This window comes from Solanum pennellii, chromosome 2 (assembly GCF_001406875.1).
Source record: "Solanum pennellii chromosome 2, SPENNV200".
Classification (NCBI taxonomy): Eukaryota; Viridiplantae; Streptophyta; class Magnoliopsida; order Solanales; family Solanaceae; genus Solanum; species Solanum pennellii.
The window spans coordinates 56,816,785-56,842,907 of record NC_028638.1 but is presented as its reverse complement, the minus strand read 5'-3'; the positions used below and the strand labels follow the sequence as shown (position 1 = coordinate 56,842,907).

General features: G+C 32.0%; 3 protein-coding genes and 1 pseudogene across 54 annotated transcripts in view; 3 read left to right on the top strand and 1 right to left on the bottom strand.

Annotated features, from left to right (window-relative positions):
• Positions 1–441: 441 nt before the first annotated feature.
• On the top strand, positions 442–4,305 carry LOC107008825 (protein DETOXIFICATION 1-like). 3 transcript variants are annotated; one of them, XM_027915011.1, is made up of 9 exons: positions 442–583; positions 675–731; positions 1,075–2,184; positions 2,475–3,019; positions 3,122–3,208; positions 3,296–3,352; positions 3,425–3,663; positions 3,771–3,976; positions 4,053–4,305. In XM_027915011.1, exons 3-9 carry the CDS (start codon positions 1,834–1,836, stop codon positions 4,089–4,091), a joined length of 1,524 nt encoding a protein of 507 aa, XP_027770812.1. In that variant the 5' UTR covers positions 442–583; positions 675–731; positions 1,075–1,833; the 3' UTR covers positions 4,092–4,305. The 3 variants fall into 3 exon arrangements, with proteins under 3 accessions (XP_027770812.1, XP_027770813.1, XP_015063504.1); XM_027915012.1 differs by lacking the exons at positions 442–583; positions 675–731 and adding an exon at positions 752–993; XM_015208018.2 differs by lacking the exons at positions 442–583; positions 675–731 and having other exon boundaries at positions 752–2,184.
• A 2,689-nt stretch (positions 4,306–6,994) lies between these two features.
• On the top strand, positions 6,995–9,238 carry LOC107010737 (annotated as a pseudogene).
• Positions 9,239–10,992: 1,754 nt separating this feature from the next.
• LOC107010723 (protein DETOXIFICATION 14-like) lies at positions 10,993–13,979 on the top strand. The gene is made up of 7 exons (XM_015210010.2): positions 10,993–11,324; positions 11,710–12,254; positions 12,352–12,438; positions 12,523–12,579; positions 12,672–12,910; positions 13,081–13,286; positions 13,389–13,979. Exons 1-7 carry the CDS (start codon positions 11,097–11,099, stop codon positions 13,449–13,451), a joined length of 1,425 nt encoding a protein of 474 aa, XP_015065496.1. The 5' UTR covers positions 10,993–11,096; the 3' UTR covers positions 13,452–13,979.
• Positions 13,980–20,679: 6,700 nt separating this feature from the next.
• Positions 20,680–26,123, bottom strand: part of LOC107011160 (uncharacterized protein DDB_G0290685-like) — a 29,298-nt gene continuing 23,854 nt past the window's right edge. For 16 of the 50 annotated variants that reach the window (XM_027914933.1, XM_027914918.1, XM_027914912.1 and 13 more), the window contains 17 exons: positions 24,714–24,803; positions 24,498–24,596; positions 24,280–24,372; positions 24,064–24,162; positions 23,846–23,944; positions 23,628–23,726; positions 23,410–23,508; positions 23,193–23,285; positions 22,986–23,069; positions 22,767–22,865; positions 22,558–22,626; positions 22,339–22,437; positions 22,129–22,197; positions 21,910–22,008; positions 21,693–21,791; positions 21,186–21,269; positions 20,680–21,031 (listed from right to left, as the gene is read on the bottom strand). In XM_027914933.1, coding sequence (XP_027770734.1) covers positions 20,921–21,031; positions 21,186–21,269; positions 21,693–21,791; positions 21,910–22,008; positions 22,129–22,197; positions 22,339–22,437; positions 22,558–22,626; positions 22,767–22,865; positions 22,986–23,069; positions 23,193–23,285; positions 23,410–23,508; positions 23,628–23,726; positions 23,846–23,944; positions 24,064–24,162; positions 24,280–24,372; positions 24,498–24,596; positions 24,714–24,803 — 1,584 coding nt within the window. In that variant the 3' untranslated portion in view covers positions 20,680–20,920. The remainder of the gene's footprint in view (positions 21,032–21,185; positions 21,270–21,692; positions 21,792–21,909; positions 22,009–22,128; positions 22,198–22,338; positions 22,438–22,557; positions 22,627–22,766; positions 22,866–22,985; positions 23,070–23,192; positions 23,286–23,409; positions 23,509–23,627; positions 23,727–23,845; positions 23,945–24,063; positions 24,163–24,279; positions 24,373–24,497; positions 24,597–24,713; positions 24,804–26,123) is intronic. The other 34 variants (XM_027914946.1, XM_027914947.1, XM_027914910.1 and 31 more) reach the window with 33 other exon arrangements.

Below are 26,123 nucleotides of genomic sequence, written 5' to 3'. Positions count from 1 at the left end.
AGTTATGTGAAGAACAATAGGTAACAACACACGGCTTTGAATGTAGAATTGCACATGTGATTATTATAGATTGAATGTCATAAAAACTAAGATGAAAGCTGTACTTGGCAATTCTTAAGCCCCTATTCAGATATTTACAGATCCAAAGTTTGATTCTTTCAATGCTCGTAAGGTCATGTCTCCACATATCTCTATCCTGGCTTTTCATATTTCACTTAGGACTAGGAAAATCAGGTGCAGCTTTAGCCTTTAGTTTTTCAATCTGGATTTTTGTAGCATTACTTGTGTTTTACATAGGTCGATCGAGTTCTTGTGAGAGGACTCAGACCTACTCTGAATAAAGATGCCTTCTCTGCTGTCGGACAATTCTTCCGTTATGCAACTCCATCCGCTTTAATGGTTTGGTAACAGGAACCTTTTTTGTTGTTTAAGTAGTCTTATCACAATTTTGATTGATTTATCTTGATATGTTTTTGTGCAACGGGAATCATCAGAGCCTAAAATGGTGGTCATTTGAGGTGCTCATTTTACTATCCGGACTTTTACCAAATCCAAAACTTGAAACATCAGTACTATCAATATGGTATGTATGTATGCAACAGTTCATGATTACGTATTTTATGCTCAATTCGTCGTTTGTGTATAGTACTGATCCTTTTATTTTGTTTTGTCAGCTTAATGATTTCTTCATTGTACTTTTTTATTCCATTTGGATTGGTAGTTGTTGCGAGGTTAGTTCAATATTCATGCTTTTTTCTTAAAAACTTTAGAAACATCACATAATTTATGCTTCCTTGCTATGTCTTTTAAGACTACAAATGTGAAACACAGTATACAAGCAACTAGTTTTAACACAGTATCCCAGTTGCTTCTATACTGTGTTTCGTTGTAAATCTGAAAGCAACAGGCCTTTGGATTGGACTATTAGTTGGTTCTGCAATACAAGCAACTAGTTTTTCCCTCATACTAGGTTTCACTGATTAGCAAAAACATGTCTACTTTTATTTGTTTCTCCTACTATTCATATTTTGATCCTTTAACTCTACTTATGTATTGTTTCACTCATTGTTGCAGGCAATAAAGGCTAAGAAGAGGGTATCAGAAAAGAGATCACCAGAAGAGAATAATTAAAGGAGACAAATTCAATAAAATAAGATAAAATCGAGAGCCACATTTGCTTATATATAATTTTAACTTGATTTTGAGTACACGCATTAGCAGAATTTTTATATACTATCGTGTAAGGCACGGAAAACTCTTTCCAAGGAGCAGTGGACTGACTTCATTAATATAATTAATATGCATTCAAGTATTCACCAATGAATGTTATTTAATAATGACTGGTTTTTCTGCATAACATATTTAGTTGACTGATTTTATCGAAACAAAGGCTTAAGAGCGATTTTATTGATTCATAACAAAGTTGAATGACTTTACTAGATGAATTTTTCAAGTTGAGTGGTGACCTTTTGAGATATCAACCCGACCATGATGAACGAATTTTCGTATACATAACAGATGAATATAATGCATTTGCAACAACTATTTATTCTTGTTATGGATGAAGGTTGCTTCAAATTTATTATCTAGTTTCTCATGTGTTTTATTTAGTTCCTTGTTATGTCTGTTGAAATAAATTATAATTTCTTTCCTATGTTGCCGGCCCGCTACACAGATACGACACTAAACATCGTGATTTGGGGACCATCTTCAAAGATTTGTTTAAGCGTGATTGGATCATCTGGATTAAATAAACCTTATCTATGTGGAGCATTGACTGGTGGTCTAACAAATAACATTATATTATTAATTGTATAACACAATTTTAAACAAATGAAAGGGACTACAGATGTGACACCTGATACGAAGAAACTATTTGTTGGTATCTACAGTTCGATTGAAATCATAACTGCTGCTGCATATAGTTGTAGAGCTGAATCCATGGAAGAGCAGTTGCTGGAAAGTGAAGAGAATAGAAAATGGATAATAACAACGGAATGGGAAACGTATTGTCAAGAGCTGAAGAAGTTGAGTTATATAGCAGCACCAATGGTGGCAGTTTCCGTATTGCAGTATCTATTGCAAGTTGTATCAATGATGATGGTTGGACATCTAGACCAGATATCACTGTCAAGTGTTTCTGTTGCTACTTCTATAACCAACGTTACCGGCTTCTCTCTTCTTGTAAGTCCTCTTTATTCATTATGATTGTTAAATCTAATTAGAGGTGGTAAATAGGCGAGTTGAGTCCTTTGGAGGTTCAAAACCAAAAAGATTCAGGATTTGAACTCTATCTGGGTTCAACTTGTACACATAATCTGTACTATGTATCGAAAGTACTAGGTTCAGATGAGCCCGGTGCTATAAGGCTATCTGTGCCTCTAGTTCAAATCGGGTTGAATTAATAAAAGTATCATGATTGTTCATAGGACAATGAATATTTTTAGTAAATTCTTTATGCAAATGTGAAACAGTCAGGGCTGGTTGGTGGTTTGGAAACACTGTCCGGGCAAGCATATGGTGCAAATCAATGGCAAAAAGTCGGTACTTATACTCACAGTGCAGTGATATCTCTACTTATTGTGTGCATCCCAATCAGCGTCGTGTGGCTCTTCATGGACAAGCTGCTCATTTTAATGGGACAAGACCCTGTAATTTCAGTTGAAGCTTATAAGTTTTCTTTGTGGCTTATCCCTGCACTATTTGGAAGTGCAATTCTTAGGCCCCTACTTAGATATTTGCTGATTCAAAGTTTGATTTTTCCAATGCTCGTAAGCGCCTTTCTGGCTCTATGTCTCCACATATCTCTATCCTGGCTTTTCATATTTCATTTAGGAATAGGAAAATCAGGTGCAGGTATAGCCTTTAGTTTTTCAATCTGGACTTTTGTGGCATCACTTGTGGTTTACATCAGTCGATCGAGTTCTTGTGAGAGGACTAGAACTCCTCTGAACAGAGATGCCTTCCTTGCTATCGGACAATTCTTTCGTTATGCAACTCCATCCGCTTTAATGGTTTGGTAAGAAGTCCTGATTTTGTTATTGAAGAATCTTAAGTAGTCTTTATCACAATTTTGATTAATTTATCTTCATCTGTTTTTGTGCAATGGAAATCATCACAGCCTTAAATGGTGGTCACTTGAGGTGCTTACCTTGCTATCTGGACTTTTACCAAATCCAAAACTTGAAACATCAGTACTATCAATATGGTATGTATGCACCAATCCACGATAACCTATTTTATGCTCAATTCATCCGATGTGTGTAGTACCGATCCTCATATTTTTGCTGATCAGCTTAACGATTTCTGCATTGCATTTTGCTCTTCCTTATGGATTGGGAACTGGTGTGAGGTTAGTTCAGTATGACTAAAATATGCGTACTTTCTTTGTCTTCATGACTAAAAAATTCTGGCTTAATTACAGCACGAGAGTATCTAATGAACTGGGATCTGGTAATCCTCAGAAGGCTCTAGTGGCAGTTAGAGTTGCAATGTTTCTTGCAGTTTCAGAAACAGTACTGGCAAGCATAGTAATATTCTTATGCCGCGGAGTTTTGGGTAAAGCCTACAGCAATGATGAACAAGTGGTGGATTATGTTGCTAGAATTACCCCTTTTCTGTGTCTAACAGTCATCACAGATAGCTTCCAAGCAGTCATTTGTGGCAAGTCTCCTAACTAGCTATATATATCTTTCGATGATCGTTAAGTAGGCGTTTAAACAATATTTAGTTGAAATTTGAAAAAAAAAGTGTATGTTGGATATAAACAGGAGTAGCTAGGGGAAGTGGATGGCAGATAATTGGTGCATATGTGAATCTAGGAGCATTCTACCTAGTTGGAATCCCAGTTGCTGCTGTAATGTGTTTTCTTGTAAATCTGAAATCAAAGGGCCTATGGATTGGACTATTGGCTGGTTCTACAATACAAGCAACTAGTCTTTCACTCATACTAGTTTTCACTGATTGGCAAAAACAGGTGCACTTTTAGTTGTTTGTCTCAGTATTCATTTTTTGTTGTATTGTTTTCACACATTGTGATGGAACTTTTGCAGGCAATCAATGCTAAGAAGAGGATATCAGAAAGGAGATAATAAGACATTACCCAAAAAGATACTATCTTTAGCAGCTATTAATTAAAGACAATAGCTTGATTACTGTTAAAATTTTTCTTTAGGGCATGTTCGGAAAGTCATCCTATAATTGGAATCAGTGTAATTTACTAGGGTAGTAATTACATGTCTACTAATTACACTGATCAGTTTGGTTGTCACAATGTAATTACACATGTTCTGTTTGGATGCACAATTGCTATCATAAAATAATATTAAATTTTAAAAATAAAAATATATTATATAAAATCTGTACTACACATAAGACACTTTATAAATGACATTAAATCAAATATTTAGGATATATATTCTATTTTGAGAATATATTAATAAATAAATATATATTCTTTAATTAATATTATGAAAAAAATAATTGAGTTATATTTTTTCAAATTAAGATTTTAATTGAATTGATCGTAATAACTAAAAGTATGAAATTTCTACAAACATCGTGAAATGCATGTTTGATAAAAAGTTTAATATATAAATAAAATGTCATAAATTATTAAATGTTTGACAAAAAGATAGTCTATCAAGTTTTATTAAAAAAAGACGTGCAATGTGAAGTCAGTATTACTAAAACAAATGAAACTGAAAAATATAACATAAGTTTTAAATCCAAAACAAAAAGTTTAACATAATACTCTTATAGCAAATTTCAACATAGCATGCATAAATATGATTTATTTTTATTTTTTCTAAAAAAAAAACGTAATCTATACTTACTTAACAATGAATATTTAATAAAATTATGTTAATGAGAAAATTAGCATGACATAAAGAAATAGCTAATACGTAAAAATTACATAGAATCACGTAAAGTAAAATTGAGAACTAGAAGAAAATGAAATATAATAATACAAAATAAAAATAAAATTTACAAACTTTTAGAATGATAAAAATAAAAACGAACTTACAATAATAGAGGTAAAAAAAATAAAAATAAGATAAAAAGTAATCGACTGGTAATTACACCATGTGATTACCAACAATTACAGCTTCTGCGTATAACTTGTAGAGTGTAATTACCCTATTAATTACACCAATTACCTGTTGACCAAGTAATTATATATCCAATCAAACATGAAAAATAATATAATTACACTAAAATACATCAGATTTAATTATCAGAGTGTCCTCTCAGTGGATTAGATTATCTTCCATTGCGGTTGACAACAAGTTTAGCTTCTATTTATTGCTATTGGCTAGGACTTTTTTTTTTCCATAGTTTATATTATCTTCAATTCAGAAGATAATTAATGTATGAAGCTGTATCTAGTATATACAATTAGTGTGTTTGGATCTGTTTTATAGGTTGACTACTAGTTCGTATGGGCAGAATTTATTTATTTATTTTATCAGTAAATAAAAATGTGTCCCACTAAGTAATCGATAAGTATGGATAGAGTTTATGACACAACGAAGCATGTATTTTGTAAAATATATAATAAGTTCATTTTTCGTTACACATTAAATTTCATTTTTCATTCCAAATTCTTAAATGATAAATTAAAAGGCGTATTGCTATAATCATATCACAAAAATAGCTATAATGCATGTTTTTTATGAGTAACGTATGAATGGGCTGATCTCCCACATTAAAATGTTTTTCCTAAGCCAATTTTGAGTCTGTCAAGTTTGATTAAAAAGACAATCAGATTTCTAAACACATTATTTAATAAGTTAGAAATTTATAATTCAGATTCAAAGTTGTGCTAAGTTTAAACAAATGGTGCTTAGTGTAGTCCGTGAACACATTATCTATCAAAATTGGATTTGTCTAGGGCAAGTTTCCACATACTAACTTTTTCTTTTATCATTTATCGCGAATCTATCATATTTATCTGATAAACTTTTATTTGCATCGCCACAATTACCTTCTATTGAAGTTGGTGATCGGTGAACATCAATATGTTCGGCTCCAACTAAAACGACTTTAATGCTTTTGATAACGACATAAATAAAGTTTTTTATTAACAAAAATAAAATACCAAGTACTCTATTTATTAAATAGCTAATACTTAAAATAGTGTCACAATTAAATAGCGTTTGTCTACTAGATTAATTAGCTAAATACTCCATTTATGATTTCTACTAAAAATAGACTTAGTTGTTTGAAATTTCTTCTTCATTTTTTTTAATTGTTTGAAATTTCAATTTCAATTAAAATTATGTCAGTAAAATTATTATTGTTCATAATGGTATGGGTGATGGGGATGGTATGACCCTTAGGCTGTCTAATAGACATATAGAGTTTGATACACATTAATGACTTTATTTATTACTTAATTGTATCCATAGGTAACATTTGAAATTCTGATTTTTAGTCCTGCACTTATTCTGTTAATTCCATTTTTTGAAAAATAATAGTATATATAAGCTCCACAATTAAAGGTTCATTGTCAAGGAGTGGACCACAATTCCACTTTTTAAGGAGTTGAATTACAAAATAATAACTAACCCACTGGCAGTAAACAAAGTTTTCTCCACTTTTTTATTTTACATGCAATTTGGATTATTTCATCTTCTCATTAAGACATTAAGAAGTATTTAATGTTCCATAAAAATAAATAGTCCAACTTTGGGGTCTGCGTTTGAACGCAAAAACAGGTACAACAAGGACATAAAAAAAAAGGAGACTTTAGTAGAGCAATGTCTGTAAATCATACGTAATTTTATATAGTTAAGATAGAGCTAATTGAGTGTATAACTTATTTTAACTAACTGATGACATGGAAATAGTCGATAAATATCTCGATAAAATCATGTTAAAAATGGCTATGAATTAGATAAAGAAAGAGAAATCATTTATAACATGTATCTGACAAATCAAACAAGCATATTTTCTAATTTTGCATATATATTTATTATAAGAGTCTTCGTCTGTTGAAGTGAAAACAAATAGAACTATAATGGAAGAGGAGTTGCCACAAAGCTTAAAATTAGAAAAGAAATGGCAGATAAGTTGGGATGCTTTATCTCAAGAACTAAAGAAAACGAATCGAATCGTTGCTCCAATGGTAGCAGTCACAGTGTTTCAGTACCTCTTACAAGTTGTATCGATCATAATGGTTGGACATCTTGGACGATTAGCCCTGTCTAGTGTAGCCATTGCAACTTCCCTTACTAACGTCACCCGTTTCAGCCTACTTGTAAGTACATTTTTAGTTCAGAGACGAATTCAAAATTCAGAGTTGATTAACGAATGAGTGTGATTTTATTATATTCGTTTTAATTTATGCATAATATATGTAACAGTCAGGGCTAGTTGGTGGTTTGGAGACACTATGTGGACAAGCTTATGGAGCTAAGCAATACCACAAACTCAGTACATATACTTATACTGCTATAATCTCTCTGTTTCTTGTATGCTTACCGATATGTGTGTTGTGGTTCTTCATGGATAAATTGCTTATATTGATTGGACAAGATCATGAAATCTCAATTGAAGCGCGGAAGTATGCATTATGAGCAATCCCTGCTTTGTTTGGTGGTGCAATTTCTAAACCATTAGTTAGATACTTGCAGACACAGAGCTTGATTTTGCCTATGCTTCTATCGTCGTTGGCTGTTTTATGCTTACACTTGCCGATAAGTTGGGGTTTCATATTTAAATTGGAGCTAGGAAACATTGGAGCTGCTATAGCCTTCAGTATATCCACTTGGTTATATGTACTATTTCTTGCATTACATGTTAGCTTTTCTACCTCTTGTGAGAAGACTCGAACGCCTTTCTCCATGGATGTCTTCTTAGGTATCAACGAATTCTTCCGTCTAGCTGTCCCTTCTGCTGTCATGATTTGGTAAATATTCGTCATCCTGATGAATTATTTATTTGTTCGTCATGTCTATGACTTATTTTTTTCAATTTGATTACCTTTATTGTAGCCTCAAATGGTGGTCACTTGAAGTGCTTACTCTGCTATCAGGCCTCTTACCAAATCCAACACTTGAGGCATCAGTGTTGTCAATATGGTACCTATTCATATTGGTGAATCTATGAGAATTTCGATATAAAAATGCTTCTGATACCTCATTTGTTTACGCGCAGCTTAACAATTTCCACTTTACACTTCACTATACCATATGGCTTTGGAGCTGCTGCAAGGTTTGATTCAATCAATGAAAACTTCATTTTCTCTTGTGTGTATTGTCTTATGTTCATTTTTTTTTTTAAAGTACTCGTGTTTCGAATGAATTGGGAGCTGGGAATCCTAAACGAGCTCGAATGGCAGTTCAAGTAGTAATGTTTCTTGCAGTAATAGAGACAGTAGTGTTGAGCACAAGTATGTTCGGAAGCAGACATATATTAGGAAGAGCATTCAGCAACGAAAAGCAAGTTGTGGAATATATTGCTTCAATGACTCCTCTTCTATGTCTGTCTATTATCACAGACAGCTTACAAGCCGTCATCTCCGGTTAGTTTCTAGTGTTTGGTAAGTAAGTAAACGTTACATTTTTCTACGAAATTTTTTGGACTAAGATTATTTTTTTTGTAACAAAAAATCAGGTATAGCAAGGGGAAGTGGATGGCAACATATAGGGGCATACATAAATTTAGGAGCATTCTATTTGGTAGCAATTCCTTTAGCAGTGGTGTTAGGATTCACTCTACACATGAAAGCTAAGGGCCTTTGGATTGGAATAGTGGTTGGTTCTACTATACAATCCATCATTCTATCTATTGTTACATGTTCTACAGACTGGGACAAACAGGTTACTTTCTTTTTATTTTTGAAAACATTTTCGAGATTTTTATCGTTTGATCTCTTTCTATATTACTAGTAATTAATATTTTTGAGAATGGAAAATGCAGGCAAAGAAGGCAAGAGAAAGGATACTTGAAGGAACAAGTTAATAAGAAGACCAACAACAACAACGTACACTGTGGCATATCTTGCCTTATTACCTCTTTCTCTCTTCATTAATTAACCTCTCACACCTCCTCATTGGTGCGTCTATGCATCTCTTATTCACATGTCCAAATCATATCAGTATTACTCCAACGTGAAGATCAGGCCCACCTTATTTCAGATGTCTTCATTTCTAATAACATTGTTGCTATATGATCACACATTTACCTCAACATCTGCATCTCCTCAAGGAAATGTCTTTAAGCTAAAAGTATTGTACGTACATTCAGAATTATACATATACACTTTGTATTGAATCATCTGGTTACAAGAGAATGAACTTAATACCTAATGAGGAGATGAAAATATTAAAAAGAATCAAAGTAATAACAATCAATTGTTTGTTATTTAATGCGAATATACTTGGTTTTGTTTAATTTTGGTTTTTAGAAAGTCAATTATAGTGTTTTAACATAAAATTATGTAACATATTTTTGAGAATTTTGACAGTGTTAAACGATTTTCGCCTAGTTTTACACACTTTTAAGTTTTACTTTTGTGAAATTATTGCAGTAAAAAAATTAGATTGATTTTTATTTTAAAAATGAAATTCTGTCCAAAAATAAGATTAAATTTTTAAAATTTCCTCTTGTTGTTTGTGAGTTGTATCCAAAGGAATGAGGGATGAAAAATATCTTCTTAAAAGGTATCGTCTTACATAACGTCTCCTTTTAATTGACAAGTGTAGATATATTTCCCTTTCTGATTTTAACATTGTAATTGTGTTCGGCATGAAAGTAGACCAAATTTAGTCGGTAAAAATATGAAATTTGGGTCTAACTCAACTCTAAAAATTAGCTCATGACGAGAGTATTGCCCAGATCAATACAAGAAACTACCAGTCCATTTCCCTATCAAGTAAACTTCTACCCACTCTAATAGAACTTTAATGTGAACTCCAAATATTGAAAATAAAAAAATGAGTATTCTAATAGTAAAGCGCCAAAGCGGTAAAGGGGATTAACATCTGGATCAAATATTAAGAAACTGCATATTTAAATTTCTAAGGGACATATTTTGTGAAGTATCAGTACTAATATAAAGTATATCAATTTTAAATAACACCAACACATGTACGGGTTAGCTAGCTAGAATTAAAGTTTACATTCAAGAAATAGTTATTTATTAAAAAAGAAGTATGATTACCAGTTCAATATTCAAAGAAGATCAAATAAAATTTTGTGAAAGATACCTCAGATGTTTTTTATTTGTCTATCATTAGCAGTAATTAATTTTTAAATATCACTAAATATATATTTTTAGTGTCAACTAATTCTCTTTGTATATGTTTCTAAAATAACATTAATTCTAATGACACTTAATTAATATCGATAAAGACTTTAACATTCTATATTTATTACAGCTAAAAAAAAATTTTGTTATAGTGAAAGACGGATCATTCTACTCGAAGCTCAAAATAATTAAGTTGAAAATGGTGGCATGAAGGATTTTTTCAACATCCAGAAAAATCATCAAGCCTTCCACTCCAACCCCTCATTCACTTAGACGTCAAAATCTTTGTTTTTTAAATCAATTAGTTAATCATTCATATTGTCCAATTGTTGCATTTTACTCTAAACCATCTTCAAATAAACACTATAGGTAATCTTGTTACTTTCCTTGTCACGTTTCTTGTGAATATTTCTAATTGATGTTCCGCGGATTGAAGATTTAAATATTATGAATTTGAATTCGGATTCTACATACACAATGAATTTAACTTTTATAGGTCCGAATCGAAGTAAATGAATTCGAATGAAATTATAATGTAAGTTTTCCCACCCCACCTTCGTAAAGTTGCTTGATCACTTTTAATAGGAACGTGCGTGACTAAATAGATAGTGTATTGTATAATGAAAAAAAAAACAAAAGGAATAATATTTGTTTGATACGTTGATTAATATAATACAGATTTTGTGTGCACCTAATCAGATTTGCAGGAGAGATATATTATACTAATAAAGAGAGCTCTCCACTCTATCCTGGGGCAAAAGAAAGAAGATGATGATAATAATAGTAAATCTACTCTGAAATGATAACACAAATCAGATTTAGTTAATAAGCTCGTAAAAAAATGGAAGAAGCATTGTTAGAGGGAAGTTTGCGGGGACGAAGATGGGGTGTGTTTGTGGAAGAGTTGCAGAAGGTTAGCTATATAGCAATACCCATGGTGGTGGTTACTGTATCACAACACCTTTTGAGGGTTGTGTCTATGATGATGATTGGTCATCTCAGTGAACTTTCCCTTTCTGGTGCTGCTATTGCTACCTCTCTCACCAATGTTACTGGCTTCAGTCTCCTTGTAAACTTCCTTTCCTCTGCTTTTCAATTTCATTTGCTTTTTATAACTCAACTGTAGTACATTAGGTGTCTCAGTAATTGATTATGGAACGGAGTTTTGGATTCTATCGAGTTTGTTTCAAATACGAAATTTTTTCCATGAGATCAAATAGCATTTTGAGTTTTCTTTAGCTCAATCCAAGTGAGGTAGCTATAAAGTTGTGATGTTACAGTGTGTTGCTTGCTTTTAGGCTTAGCATGAAATTTTAGCCATGAACAATTTATACCTCTTGATGGAATAGCATTTGAGATATATTAGACTCGTCAAAGATTAGAACAGATCGAATGTTTGCTATCTCATCTTTCGTATGGGAAACTATTTATAAGGTTTGGATTCTGGAATGCAGTTTGGAATGTCTAGTGCTTTAGAGACTCTCTGTGGACAAGCTTATGGAGCTGAAGAATACCGGAAGCTAGGAATCTACACGAATGGGGCAATTATCTCTCTGCTTGTGGTTTGCATACCGGTATCTGTTCTGTGGCTTTTCGTGGACAAATTTCTTATACTGATAGGTCAAGACCCTCTTATTTCCATAGAAGCAGGCAAATATTCAAGTTGGCTCATTGCTACTTTATTTCCTTATGCTATTCTACAAGCATTGATCCGTTACTTGCAGACTCAAAGCTTGATTCTTCCAATGCTTATGAGCTCAATTGCAGCTCTTTGCTTTCACGTGCCTCTCTGTTGGGCGCTTGTATTCAAGCTAAACTTGGGAAGTGGTGGAGCTGCAATTGCAATTGGATTATCTTATTGGTTCAATGTGTTCTTGCTTTGTTTATATGTCAAATACTCTTCCTCTTGTGAAAAGACTCGTCTTTGTTTCACTGAAGAAGTTTTACCTAGCACAAAGGAATTCTTCCATTTGGCTATCCCTTCCGCTAGCATGGTTTGGTAAATGTTCTCCTCCTCCTTAAATCAACAGAATAATGCATGTGGTTTTACTCCTTTATTCTCTATTCTAATCAAAAGAACGTCGTGATGATCACAGTCTTGAATGGTGGACATCCGAGATAGTGATACTGCTTGCTGGTCTCTTACCAAAACCTCAGCTTGAAACTTCAGTGCTCTCAATATGGTAAAATTATACTAACAGTCTTAGAATTGTCAGCATTCTATTTACGAATATATCACTACTGATATGTGCTGGTTTTCCTGACAGCCTCTTAGTTTCTTCGCTTCATTATTTCATACCATTTTCTATTGGTGCTGGTGCAAGGTTCGCTCAAATTCTCTCTGCTAGCTTCATGCATATGTTACCTACCTCTGTGCACAATTATGGCCTAAAAAGAACATTCTTTTCCTTTGTAGCACTAGAATTTCTAATGAACTAGGTGCTGGGAATCCTGAAGCAGCTAGAATGTCTGTCATGTCAGTAACTGTACTCGGAATGGCAGAGGCCATAGTTGCAAGTATCATTCTTCTTTGCTCCTGTCGCGTTCTGGGATATGCATTCAGTAACGAGAAGGAAGTAGTGGATTATCTCAGAGACATGACTCCACTTCTTTGTCTCTTGATTGCGACAGACTGCATTCAGGCTGTACTTTCTGGTGAGCTATAAATTTAGTGCACAATGTGCAATTTCATTAACAGTTTCAGCCCTTTACAATGTTCGCAGTGTTCAGAGCAATTAATTACATCATAATCGTTCTGTATCTCAACTTCTCATGATCGTTATATGTGAGGCCTTCCTTATAGTTACTCATGTTGTATACTATAGGCGTTGCAAGAGGAAGCGGATGGCAGCATATGGGAGCTTATGTCAATCTTGGCTCATACTATCTGGTTGGAATCCCAGTAGCCATATTGTTGGGTTTCTTTCTCCATTTAAAAGGGAAGGGGCTCTGGATAGGACTAAATGCAGGCTCATTAGTACAATCTCTTCTGTTTTCCCTTATAACATGTCTCACAGATTGGCAAAATCAGGTTATCACTCAACACAACTAATTTATCACTACTGATTGTTTTTTTGAAGATAGCATTATATGTTTGTGGTAAATAACTTTAATTTTTTTGTTTGAATTACAGGCATCAATTGCTAGGGAAAGAATATTTCATTCAAAAGAGTGCGCGCGCTTACTGGCCAACTGAAAACACCAAAATTTCTTATTCTTAGCTTGAATTCAAGAAGACAAATTATATAACGAGGGTTGATGAAGAAGGTCCATTGGGATTCACAAAAAATATATATCTGAGAAAGTCTTTTTGTATGATCTTGATCATCTCATGAGCTAACAAACGTCCATTTCTTTAACTAATTAGAATCTCTTTTTAACTCTCAAAGGTCATTTGATTGTTGGGATGGAATAGACAATAATATCACACCTTTTTACTATACTAAAATGATGGGATTCGATAAAATAATCACATGAAATATCTTGAAATTATATTATCTTATTCCACGAACCAAATAACTTAGACTTGGCTCTCTTTATTTGTTGTATAAAGCAACAAAATGTAATAATTCAAAATCTAGGAGAAGGAAAACAATCATCTTTTTATAATTACCTATAGAAGACTAGTAAGACAACAAGCTATATATAAGTTACATATATAACCATATAAGTAATTGCTCAGACAGTAAGCATCCTCTGCTACCCTCCTCCAGCTCCAGCTCCAACTCAATACTAGTATTAATTGAGTGTTGATTAGTAAGGTGAGGGAAAACGGCTCAACGGTGGAGATGGATGATGATAATGATCATAACTATACGGTGGAGGAGAAGGACGAGGTGGTGGTGGTGGCCCTAGAGGTGGTGCAGGGGACGGAGGTGGAGGAGCATATTCGTTGACAAGTACAACTACTGGAGGAGGAAAAGGTGGTGGTGTTGTATATACACCTCGAGGTGGTGGTGGTGGTGCCAAATTATGGGTGGGATGGGGTGGTGGACCTGGTGGTCTTGGTGGAGAATGTCTTCTATGGTATGCCATAATAGTAGAGGGAGTATATAGTGATCTTTTTGTGTGTTAGTATTCTTTATGCAATGAAACAAAACTAGACCTTTAAATAGGAAAGAAACAAAAGAAACTTTTGTGGTGGTGTCATCATGGACTAGTAGTTTCAAAAAGGGTAAGTGAAAACTTAGGTAGTTGAGAGAGCTTTACAAAAGTCCAACACTCCAACATATACCAAGAAATTAGGTTTGTGATAAAGATGGTGAAGTAAGCGTACAAGTATTCGTTCTAATTTATGTGACATTTTAAAAAAAAATTAGTTCTAATTTATGTGATATTTCTAAAAAGAAATTAGTTAATCTCAAAAGAATAACTATCGTTTATAATTAAATAAAATTTTATAAATTATTTTAAGTCATAAACTTTTTTTTAAAAACAAAATACTTAAATTTTTTGTCAAATTAAATAAATAGAGCGGTGGATGATCTTTCTGGATAAGGACTTGCGCCATCAAGTTCTCATTTTATGTGAATACACGCATTTGCTTTCTCATTCCTAATGTGAAAGGCTTTTTTGTTAGACATAAATTTCTCATTTTTTGAAAATTTTGTAAGTACCGTGGATATACTCAAATGTCGTTATTTTGTTCCAATTTTAAAAAGGAAAACTTATGTAAAAACAGAAAATATTTATCATTTATAGTAATAATAAATTTTTTCACTTGATCACTTTTAATATATTATAATACAGTTTTAATTTATATTACATAGAACAATTTATAAAACACATATAATACAAGTTTTATACATATATATTTCATATGTAATTCACTTTTAATATATATTACATATATATCATAATATGCTATTTGTTGCTATAAATAATAGAGTAATAAATGAAAAGTATCGCTAAAATTAATAATTATTTATTAAAAAATATTCATTCAAGTAATTTTCCTTTTAAAAACATTAATTACAAATATAATTTTTGAGGAATTAGCATTTTCGGTCACTTTTAAACCGGATTTAATACTTGCTTATTTAATTTTCAGTTTGCTCATTAAATATTATACTGTGATAATTCTCAAATTCTTAGATCGTGATCTAACTTTTTTTCATCACTTTTTCAATTACCTCAAAAAAATTATTTAGGTAGTGGTTTGAAATTACGAGAAAAATAAAATAAGTCATTTATTACGAAATAGCTTAATTCGAAAAGGAAAATTTGTGAAAATTTCAATGGGTGCCTTTGAAATTTGAATACATGATTGGGCCTTTGCTGAGGCCCGGCTCAGTACTAAACATGAGAGCCCGTAATAGTACTTATATAGGCTCTACTCTCTAGTACTTGAAGATGTATTAATTTTAATTAATTAAAAAAAAATTGGGAGATATTAGAAAAAATTAGAATATTTTTTTAAAAAAAATTCTAAGACTTCATGTATAAAATTTTTCATCAAACGAAATTCTATTCAGTTCAATGTGGCTTCGTTGATTAGAAAATCTTTTTCATATCTGTGACCTTCATTTGCTAGAAAATCTACATATTGATTCACCTTTCTACAGATATGTTCAATAGTAACAACTATATTTACGATCTTCAATTATAGTATATGCACTCCTCGTTAATAAGCTTAAGAGCAAGTTGGCGTTTTGTTTCCATTTTTAATCGTTTGAATCCTTCTTTTTTTTCTCTCTCTAAGTTTAACCCTTTTTCTATGCTTATTATTAGGTGTGTCAAAAATGAACCCAAACATAGGTAAACCACCCCAACCCGTCCAGAATTTTAAGGGTTGGGCTCAAGATAATTTGAATTGGGTTCAATCTCAACTCATTCAAGCATAACCCATTTGAGGAGAATCCTCGATTAAGCCCAATTCAATCTCCAATTTCAACTCGTTTTAAAACTTTTTATTAAGATATGTTTCTATATTTATGGTATGAATTATTCTCTGTTTAACATCTTTTAGGGTTTAGCTATTCATTTGTTACTTTTTCAGAAAATAATTCTTGAGCTCAAATTCAAATTGTGATTATAAAAGTTAAATATCAATATGACAAATTATTGAGATTAATCGGATAAAATTGGGCGGGTCAAGACTCAACCCGTTTTTTTAGCCCATTTGAGCCCAAAGTAAACTTGGACGGGACAAGACCCAACCCGACTTTTATTATAACCCATTTTAATATTCTCAATTTCAACCCAACCCACTCATTTGACACCCTTAATTATTATTCTATAAGGAGAGTTAAATATGGTTCATATAAAAAGTCAACGTAATTGAATAAAGCTTACAAGTCAACGTAAGAAATGTATAAGTTTCAAATCAACGTAAAGTAATATGCTTTTCAAACAAGCATTTTCCAAAGTAGGTCATTTGTATATATTCACAAGTTTATAAACTAAGATAGTAGAGTATTTGAAAATCAAATTGTTACTAGTAACTAATCAACAAAAAAAAATGATAAAACGGAGGAAACGTAAATATTATGATCATCAAGGACAAATGTGTTGTTAACTCTATAAAAGAGCAAGTATTCCAAGTAAACAAGTAGAGCTAACGATAAATGGACTTTAGGTCTAACTCAATCCAAAAGGCTAATTTATGAAAGAATCATAAATTATCCGCAGCCAGATCTATTATTCTTAAGTGAAGACGATGTGAACCCTCTAACAGCAAGTAAATTAACGTTAGGAGAAATTAGTACAAGAAACTATGGATACACTTCTTATTGATGGAATTCAGGGACTCCAATGAGGGGTGATCATAATAAAGTTTACAAATCATTTTTGATGTAATTTAAGGCAAAGATGAAAGATTTTGTGAGACTATATTATACTTGTCAAACGAATCGATTATTCATGATTTTCTATCATGATTGAATTCTTCACTTTCATTACATCGATGTCAATAAATAGTCATAAAACTTATCTAGAAGTTTGTAATTTATAAGCTAACGTAACTAATTAACTATCATCAATAAAACCCTTTCTTGATCGGAAGCAGCATGGTCAAGAGTTAAGTTACACTAAACAAATTAATATAACTTCATTTTTCGATTTTGAAGATAAAGAAGGACATATAGGGAAATTTAAATACAATAAACGTAGAAATAAATTAAGGTAGAGAGGGTCGGGGAGGGACTGAAGATGATGACAGAAGAATAGAGAGCACAAAGAATTAAGGTGCAGCTTCCAATTAGCACCTCATTATTTGTGCTCTCTATCTTCTGTCAACAATATCTCACCCAATACTTTCCTTCTCTCTTCGAAAAAATTTATACTTACAGTTGTAAGGTGATGCGGGACAAAGTGCAACATAGAATACATCGAGTTAGATATGTATTTCTAGATCCTTATGATCTAAATATATCATCCATGATATCTAAATTCTAAATCTATCACTGATCATATACACCGAGTCTCAATTTCTAAATTATGATTGGAGATTTGCTTATGAGAATAGGAAGCTAAAGGAGGTTTCTAGCTATCTAAGAAATGTAGCTATATATTATCTTATAGCATAGGATGGTTTGAGTGTTTTCCAACATGTCGATCTATTTATAGATCGAAGAGAAATAGTACACAACTAGTAAAAAATTTAACCCAAAACAGTTTTTCTATGTCAACTCAAATAATTTTATAAAATTCTAAACTTTTATATATTATATAGACAACACAAAAGAATTTTCAATGATTTAAGTAACATGTTGCACAAAAAATTTAAAAGTTTAGCTCCTACAATATTAAAAAATTGTTTTTACTAATTATTCTTAATTATATAGTACATATTTAATATCATTTCTTGGTTACGTTAAAACTCAATTATCAAAAAAGGCGTAAATTTGAAAAACTAAATAATATTAATACATTCTTAATTACATTAAAATTACTTATTTTGAACAAAATGCAAAGGTTGAAAATATCATATGATATGTCATATGGATCGGAAGGAGTACATAATAATGATATAATTTACACAAATTTCATAGTGTTAAGAGTTAATTACATTATTTTCGACTCTTTTTCAAATTATAAGAATCCCTTAAATTTTATGAATTCGGATACATTACTTGAACTTTCGGATACATCAGCAGACATTTAGATACATAGGGGAGAGATGTAACTGAGTGGGGAGGGACGATCAGAGAGGGGATATGACATCCGCATACATAGGGGAGGAATGCATCCGCGAGAGAGGGATGTATCCGAGAGGGAGATAGGAATGTATCAGCGAGAGGGCAGTGATGCATCCAAGAAGAGATTTTTAATTTTTGATTTTTTTAAAATGATAAGTATTTCTAAAGATTAAAATAAAATAAAATGTGTATTTAGGTTTTTTTTTTATATATAATGATAATTATTAGTGCTTACAAAATTAAAAAATAGTGGCTTGTTTATTTGTTGGAGTGGTACTGGCATTTGTTAAAAGAGAAGCATATATTAGCTCAAATCAATCAACACACTTTAAATCTGTGGGGTTAAGACTTAAAAGGAGTATATAATTTGCATTAATTTGGTCATGCGTCATGTAAAGCTTTCATCATTAGTGGATTAATTAGAATATAATCACATGGAGTTTGTTGGTGCCAAACGAATCAACACTAATTCTTTGCAATAGTAATTAGCCACAAAAAATGTTTGAGGTGTGAAAATAAATAAAAGATTTAATCATCACGTATTCTCTTCCCTTCTTTAATTAATAATTGTACCTTTAAAAATGCAATAAGAAAAATATTATCATGTGTTTACATGTTCAAAGAAGAATCTTATCTAAAAGGATTATAATCTAATACACTAATTAATTTTTTTCTTTAAGAATTAATTTCTTTATTTATTGTGCATATAAAAAAGAATCTTTTTAACAAAACATATTAATTTATAAATTATATTTTTATGAGTTAATTTTAACAGCGTAGACAAACTATATTGCAAGTGGCCAGGGAACATGGAGAAAAAAGTGAAGTTGAAGATTAATCCCCCACCACAAATTTCGTATCACAATGATCCATTTATATTAATAATATAATATATCATATTCCAATTTTTGGATTTTATTCCTTTTTCCTTTTTTAATTTTTTTCTTTGGTTATCTAAATGGGCATTGAACACATATTCCACCTGTCTTCACCCTAAAAGCTTTAGCATTATTCTTATTTCTAGTCAAATCACAAGTATAGAAATAGATATCATAACGGCAATTTAGAGTTCCCTATTAATCTTATATACTTCATTGTATCATATACAAATGGAGTATTATAAAGAAAAAGAAAAATTGCACTAAAAATATCGATGGAATATCCGATTTCATACATATATGTATACTACTGCATACGCCACAATAAAAAAAAAATTATTTCCTCGATTCATAATTAATTAATTATATTACGTTTAGCTTATTTTGAAAAGTATTTTTGAGGAGAGTGTGTTTCTATCTTTGACTTCTAGAGTAAAACAACTTTTGTAGTTTTTTAAAAGCACTTATTTTCTTCAAATGTTGATCAAGCACCTCACTTTTTTTAAGATAAATACTTTTTGAAGAAAAAATTAATAAAATTTAAGAACGAAAAAAGGGTTTTGACACATATCAAAATACATTTAGTATTTGTAGTTTTAAAATGTTATAACATTTTTTAAATTATATGCATAAATACAACCAAGATTTCAACTTCAAAAATTATCAATTCAAAAACCTAAATCTTTAAAACTTCTATATACAAAAGCCTTCGTCCATTGCTATTAAAGATAATTGGTAGAAGAATCAAAAGGAAACAAATAACGTATCAATTATCATGTCATGTTATAAATAAATGGAATCAAAGCAAGTATTTATCTGAAAGAGGAAAGAGTTATGCCTCCATATAAAGTTGGTACCATTCTTGGACTTTCCCTTTATAGAATTGCACCCTTTTGTTTATAAGCAAGTTTGGATCAGCCAAGTTTTAGGTGTTCTTCATTTTTAAGTTCTTTTTTTTCATTTTGGAGGTGTTTGAAAAACATAAAAAGTGTTTTTAAGTTACTTTATAAAAGCTTTATCCAAACAGACACCATATCAATTCCAACAAACATATACGGAATTTATCTCTATCTTGTGATAGACTCAACTTTGTTATGTTGAAATATCATCATTACAGACAGACTAGTACTTTTAAAAAATAAAAATGTTAAACTGTCATCGGTTCCGCCCCAGAAAACTGAAGATGCGTCTGGACTTTAAACGCTATAAGTGAGAATTTTAACTTTTATGAAGGAATTTTAGAATATTTGAGAAGCATAAAATTTAGTAAGATTTTGAGGCATCTTAATTTTGAGCTCCTTTTGACACCTGTCCTGCAATATGCATTTACAATTCTTATTCCCTCCTCACCTTTTCTTCTTATATTGGAATATCCATTGATATATCAATGGTGAGGGAACAAAAATAATTAGATAGATATATAAGCATCTAGAAATTAGATAATAATTTGTTTACTACAATAAAAATGTATTATCACCCACATTTGCTTATTTATTTTTAAAAAAGAAAAAGGAAAACAGGGTCAATGTATCTAGAAGCATTTTGCTTACACCACTTAACACAGACACTGCATTCTTTCAGCAGAAAGTCCTAAAACATGACACTTTTTTTTTTGTCTAAACACCAAGTAACTGAGTTTAACTCCCACTTTAAAGTCCCTCCTCAATGTCCATTAAAAATTCATCTATGTCAAACTCAGGTTCAGGGGATGAATTGATCAGAGGTGGTAGCATGAGAGGCTCTGGAATGATGAAAGAAGCCTACATAAATAACATACAAAAAATTAGCTTGTGATAGTTCTCAGCAAGTGTTGAACGAATTTTTTGGGGAATGAAGATAAGCAAAGCACAAAATCCGCCTAAACAGTTTGTTACTGTTTATTTGGATGAAGGTTTACAAGGTAGTTTCACTTACTGGGATGTTATTAGGTTGACCCATTTGATAAGTTGGGTGAAATTCATTTCCTTGGCCATCATTTGCCTCCGCCTGCACCTGAAACTACTTTAAACCATAAGATAAACTAACAAAAGTTCCAATATTCATCTCAGGATTCAAATACATGGATCAAAATGTGTAATTATCTGTGTGAAGTTGGACATTGACTATTCATTTAGATTGAAATAAAACATACATATTTTGAGACATAGGATTAAAATTACAACAGTTTAGGATTAAAAATAGGTACAGAGGAAAGATCAGTTCAACACTCTGAGTACTAATGGAGTCACATATAATATATAGAAGCATTTTGCAGGAAGTACAATTACGGCTCTATGAAGTTTAACTCACCTCATAGTTTTTTTAAGATGCACAGCACCAAAAAATTAGCCTAGATAAATAATTAGCCTAGATAAATAGCACGCTACAGTCAATTCTGATGAAGGTTTTGCACATGTAGTTCTGAAAGTCATTATAACTCACCGGAATGTTAATAGGCTGAACAATAGAAGGTGGCTCAAATTCATTGCCTTGGTAATCATTTTCTCCCCCTCGCACCTGAAATTGGTACAGCTGCTGCAGCTAATGCTATTTTATTACTTAAAACTATTAAAAAATTAACCTAGATAAATAGCACGCTACAGTCAATTTTGATGTGAATTTTTTGCACATGTTGTTCTTAAAGTCATTATTAACTCACCGGAATGTTATCAGGCTGAACATTAAAAGCTTGATTAAATTCATTGCCTTGGTCATCATTTTCTTCCCCTCGCACCTGAAATTGGTACAGCAACTGCAGCTAATGCTATTTTAGTACTTAAAATTATATATAAAAAAAAATATCCTAGATAAATAGCACGCTACAGTCAATTCTGATGAAGGTTTTGCACATGTAATTCTGAAAGTCATTATAACTCACCGGAATGTCAAAAACATTAGAAGCTTGGTTAAATTCATTGCCTTGGCCATCATTTTCTTCCCCTCGCACCTGAAATTGGTACAGCGGCAGATAATGCTATTTTAGTACTTAAAACTATAAAAAAAAATTAACCTAGATAAATAGCACGCTACAGTCAATTTTGATGTGAATTTTTTGCACATGTTGTTCTGAAAGTCATTATTAACTCACCGGAATGTTATCAGGCTGAACATTAAAAGCTTGGTTAAATTCATTGCCTTGGTCATCATTTTCTTCCCCTCGCACCTGAAATTGGTACAGCAACTGCAGCTAATGCTATTTTAGTACTTAAAATTATATATAAAAAAAAATATCCTAGATAAATAGCACGCTACAGTCAATTCTGATGAAGGTTTTGCACATGTAATTCTGAAAGTCATTATAACTCACCGGAATGTCAAAAACATTAGAAGCTTGGTTAAATTCATTGCCTTGGCCATCATTTTCTTCCCCTCGCACCTGAAATTGGTACAGCGGCAGATAATGCTATTTTAGTACTTAAAACTATAAAAAAAATTAACCTAGATAAATAGCACGCTACAGTCAATTTTGATGTGAATTTTTTGCACATGTTGTTCTGAAAGTCATTATTAACTCACCGGAATGTTATCAGGCTGAACATTAAAAGCTTGGTTAAATTCATTGCCTTGGTCATCATTTTCTTCCCCTCGCACCTGAAATTGGTACAGCAACTGCAGCTAATGCTATTTTAGTACTTAAAATTATATATAAAAAAAAATATCCTAGATAAATAGCACGCTACAGTCAATTCTGATGAAGGTTTTGCACATGTAATTCTGAAAGTCATTATAACTCACCGGAATGTCAAAAACATTAGAAGCTTGGTTAAATTCATTGCCTTGGCCATCATTTTCTTTCCCTCGCACCTGAAATTGGTACAGCTGCAGATAATGTTATTTTAGTACTTAAAACTATAAAAAAAAATTAACCTAGAAAAATAGCTCTCTACAGTCAATTTTGATGAATTTTTTGCACATGTAGTTCTGAAAGTCATTATAACTCACCAGAATGTTATTAGGCTGAACATTAGAAGCTGGCTCAAATTCATTGTCTTGGCCATCATTTTCTTCCCCTCGCACCTGAAATTGATACAGCTGCTGCAGCGAATGTTATTTTAGTACTTAAAACTATAAAAAAAAAATTATCCTAGATAAATAGCACACTACAGTCATTTCTAATGAATTTTTTGCACATGTAGTTCTGAAAGTCATTATAACTCACCGGAATGTTATTAGGCTGAACATTAGAAGGTGGCTCAAATTCATTGCCTTGGTAATCATTTTCTCCCCCTCGCACCTGAAATTGGTACAACTGCTGCAGCTAATGCTATTTTAGTACTTAAAACAATAAAAAAAAATTAACCTAGATAAATAGCACGCTACAGTCAATTCTGATGTGAATTTTTTGCACATGTTGTTCTGAAAGTCACTATAACTCACCGGAATGTTATCAGGCTGAACATTAAAAGCTTGGTTAAATTCATTGCCTTGGCCATCATTTTCTTCCCCTCGCACCTGAAATTGGTACATCAACTGCAGCTAATGCTATTTTAGTACTTAAAATTATATATAAAAAAAAAATCCTAGATAAATAGCACGCTACAGTCAATACTGATGAATTTTTTGCACATGTAGTTCTGAAAGTCATTATAACTCACCGGAATGTTATTAGGCCGAACATTAGAAGCTGGCTCAAATTCATTGTCTTGGCCATCATTTTCTTCCCCTCGCACCTGAAATTGATACAGCTGCTGCACCTAATGTTATTTTAGTACTTAAAACTATAAAAAAAAAAATTAACCTAGATAAATAGCAAGCTATAGTCAATTCTGATGAATTTTTTGCACAAGTAGTTCTGAAAGTCATTATAACTCACCGGATTGTTATTAGGCTGAACATTAGAAGCTGGGTCAAATTCATTGCCTTGGCCATCATTTTCTTCCCCTCGCACCTGAAATTGGTACAACTGATGCAGCTAACACTATTTTAGTACTTAAAACTATTAAAAAAAATTAACCTAGATAAATAGCACGCTACAGTCAATTCTAATGAATTTTTTGCACATGTAGTTCTGAAAGTCATTATAACTCACCGGAATGTTAATAGGCTGAACATTAGAAGGTGGCTCAAATTCATTGCCTTGGTAATCATTTTCTCCCCCTCGCACCTGAAATTGGTACAGCTGCTACAGCTAATGCTATTTTAGTACTTAAAACAGTAAAAAAAATTAACCTAGATAAATAGGACGCTACAGTCAATTCTAATGTGAATTTTTTTGCACATGTTGTTCTGAAAGTCATTATAACTCACCGGAATGTTATCAGGCTGAACATTAGAAGCTTGGTTAAATTCATTGCCTTGGCCATCATTTTCTTTCCGTCGCACCTGAAATTGGTACGGCTGCTGCAGCTAATGCTATTTTAGTACTTAAAACTATTAAAAAAAAATAACCTAGATAAATAGCACTCTACATTCAATTCTCATGAAATTTTTGCACATGTAGTCCTGAAAGTTATTTCAACTCACCGGAATGTTATCAGGCTGAACATTAGAAGCTGGCTCAAATTCATTGCCTTGGCCATTATTTTCTTCCCCTTGCACCTGAAATTGGTACAGCTGCCTCAGCTAATTCTATTTTAGTACTTAAAACTATAAAAAGAAAATTAGTAGACGTTCCAAATTCATGACAGGATTCAAATACGAGGATCAAAATATGTAATTACATGTGTGAAGTTGAACATTGACTACTAAATTAAATTGAAACAAAATTTATACACTGAAACTACCTTAGCGAGTCTTCCCCCTGAAGAAAAGGTTAATAATATCATGTGGACCAATGACCCACGTATCAGATGTTACAGAAATAAGAGCAGATATACCTCATTGTTTTTTAGAATAAACAGCAGTACAAATTACCCAGGATAAACAATATGCTAGTGTTACTTGGAATAAAGTTTACGAGGTATTTTACACATGCAGTGTTGAAAGTAGGTATCACTCACTGGAATGTTATGAAGCTGAACCATTTGATTAGCAAGGTGAAATTTATTTCCTTGCACATCATTTGCCTCTTCCATTAAAAAATCATGACTATTGAACTCAAATTCAGGAAATAAATCAACCAGAGGCACTGGAATTCCTTGGTTACTGATAAAAGAAGCCTACATAAATAAGATCAAAAACTTAGGTTGTGTTAGTTCCCAGCAAGTGTTCAACTTTTTTTGGGGTGGATGAAGATAAAGCAAACCACCAAATTCGCCTAAACAGTTTGTTACTGTTAATTCAGATGAAGGTTTACAAGGTAGTTTCACTTACTGGAATGTTATTAGGCTGAACCATTTGACAAACCGGGTGAAATTCATTTCCTTGGCTACCATTCAAGTCCTCTTCCACCTGAAATTGGTACTTTAGCTAGTGTTATTTTAGTTCTTTAATTGTAAGTTTAATTAATAAATGTTCCAAAATTCATGGCAGGATTCAATTACATGGACCAAAATATGTAATTATGCATATGAAGTTGATCATTGACTCCTCAGTTAGACCAAAATACAATTTTATATATTTGAAGACTAGAAAAAAGGTATACTCCATAAAATTTAGATATCAATATTTTAGAATTAAAAATAGGTACCAAGAAAAAATCGATTTAACTCTAAATAGTAATAATGTCATGTAAATAAAAAAATAAATCGAGGAAGTATTTTTGCAGGAAGAACAAGTAAGACTAAATGAAGTTTAAGAGTGTGTTTGGTATGAAGGAAAACATTTTCTGGAAAATGTTTTTCAATTTTCCCATGTTTGGTTGGGACAAAAGTTTTGGAAAATGTTTTCCAAATCAACTCATTTTCCTCAAAATTAAGGAAAATGACTTCCCTTCAAAAATTAAGGAAAACATTTTCCATAGCTCTCCTCTAATTTCAAATTACATTTTTTTTT

Coding starts and splice junctions, on each gene's coding strand:
- LOC107008825 (XM_027915011.1), top strand. CDS start 1,834: ATGAAAGGGACTACAGATGTGACACCTGATACGAAGAAACTATTTGTT. Junction 2,185..2,474: donor TTACCGGCTTCTCTCTTCTT/GTAAGTCCTCTT, acceptor AATGTGAAACAG/TCAGGGCTGGTTGGTGGTTT. Junction 3,664..3,770: donor CTTCCAAGCAGTCATTTGTG/GCAAGTCTCCTA, acceptor GGATATAAACAG/GAGTAGCTAGGGGAAGTGGA.
- LOC107010723 (XM_015210010.2), top strand. CDS start 11,097: ATGGAAGAAGCATTGTTAGAGGGAAGTTTGCGGGGACGAAGATGGGGT. Junction 12,580..12,671: donor TCTATTGGTGCTGGTGCAAG/GTTCGCTCAAAT, acceptor TTTCCTTTGTAG/CACTAGAATTTCTAATGAAC. Junction 12,911..13,080: donor CATTCAGGCTGTACTTTCTG/GTGAGCTATAAA, acceptor TGTATACTATAG/GCGTTGCAAGAGGAAGCGGA.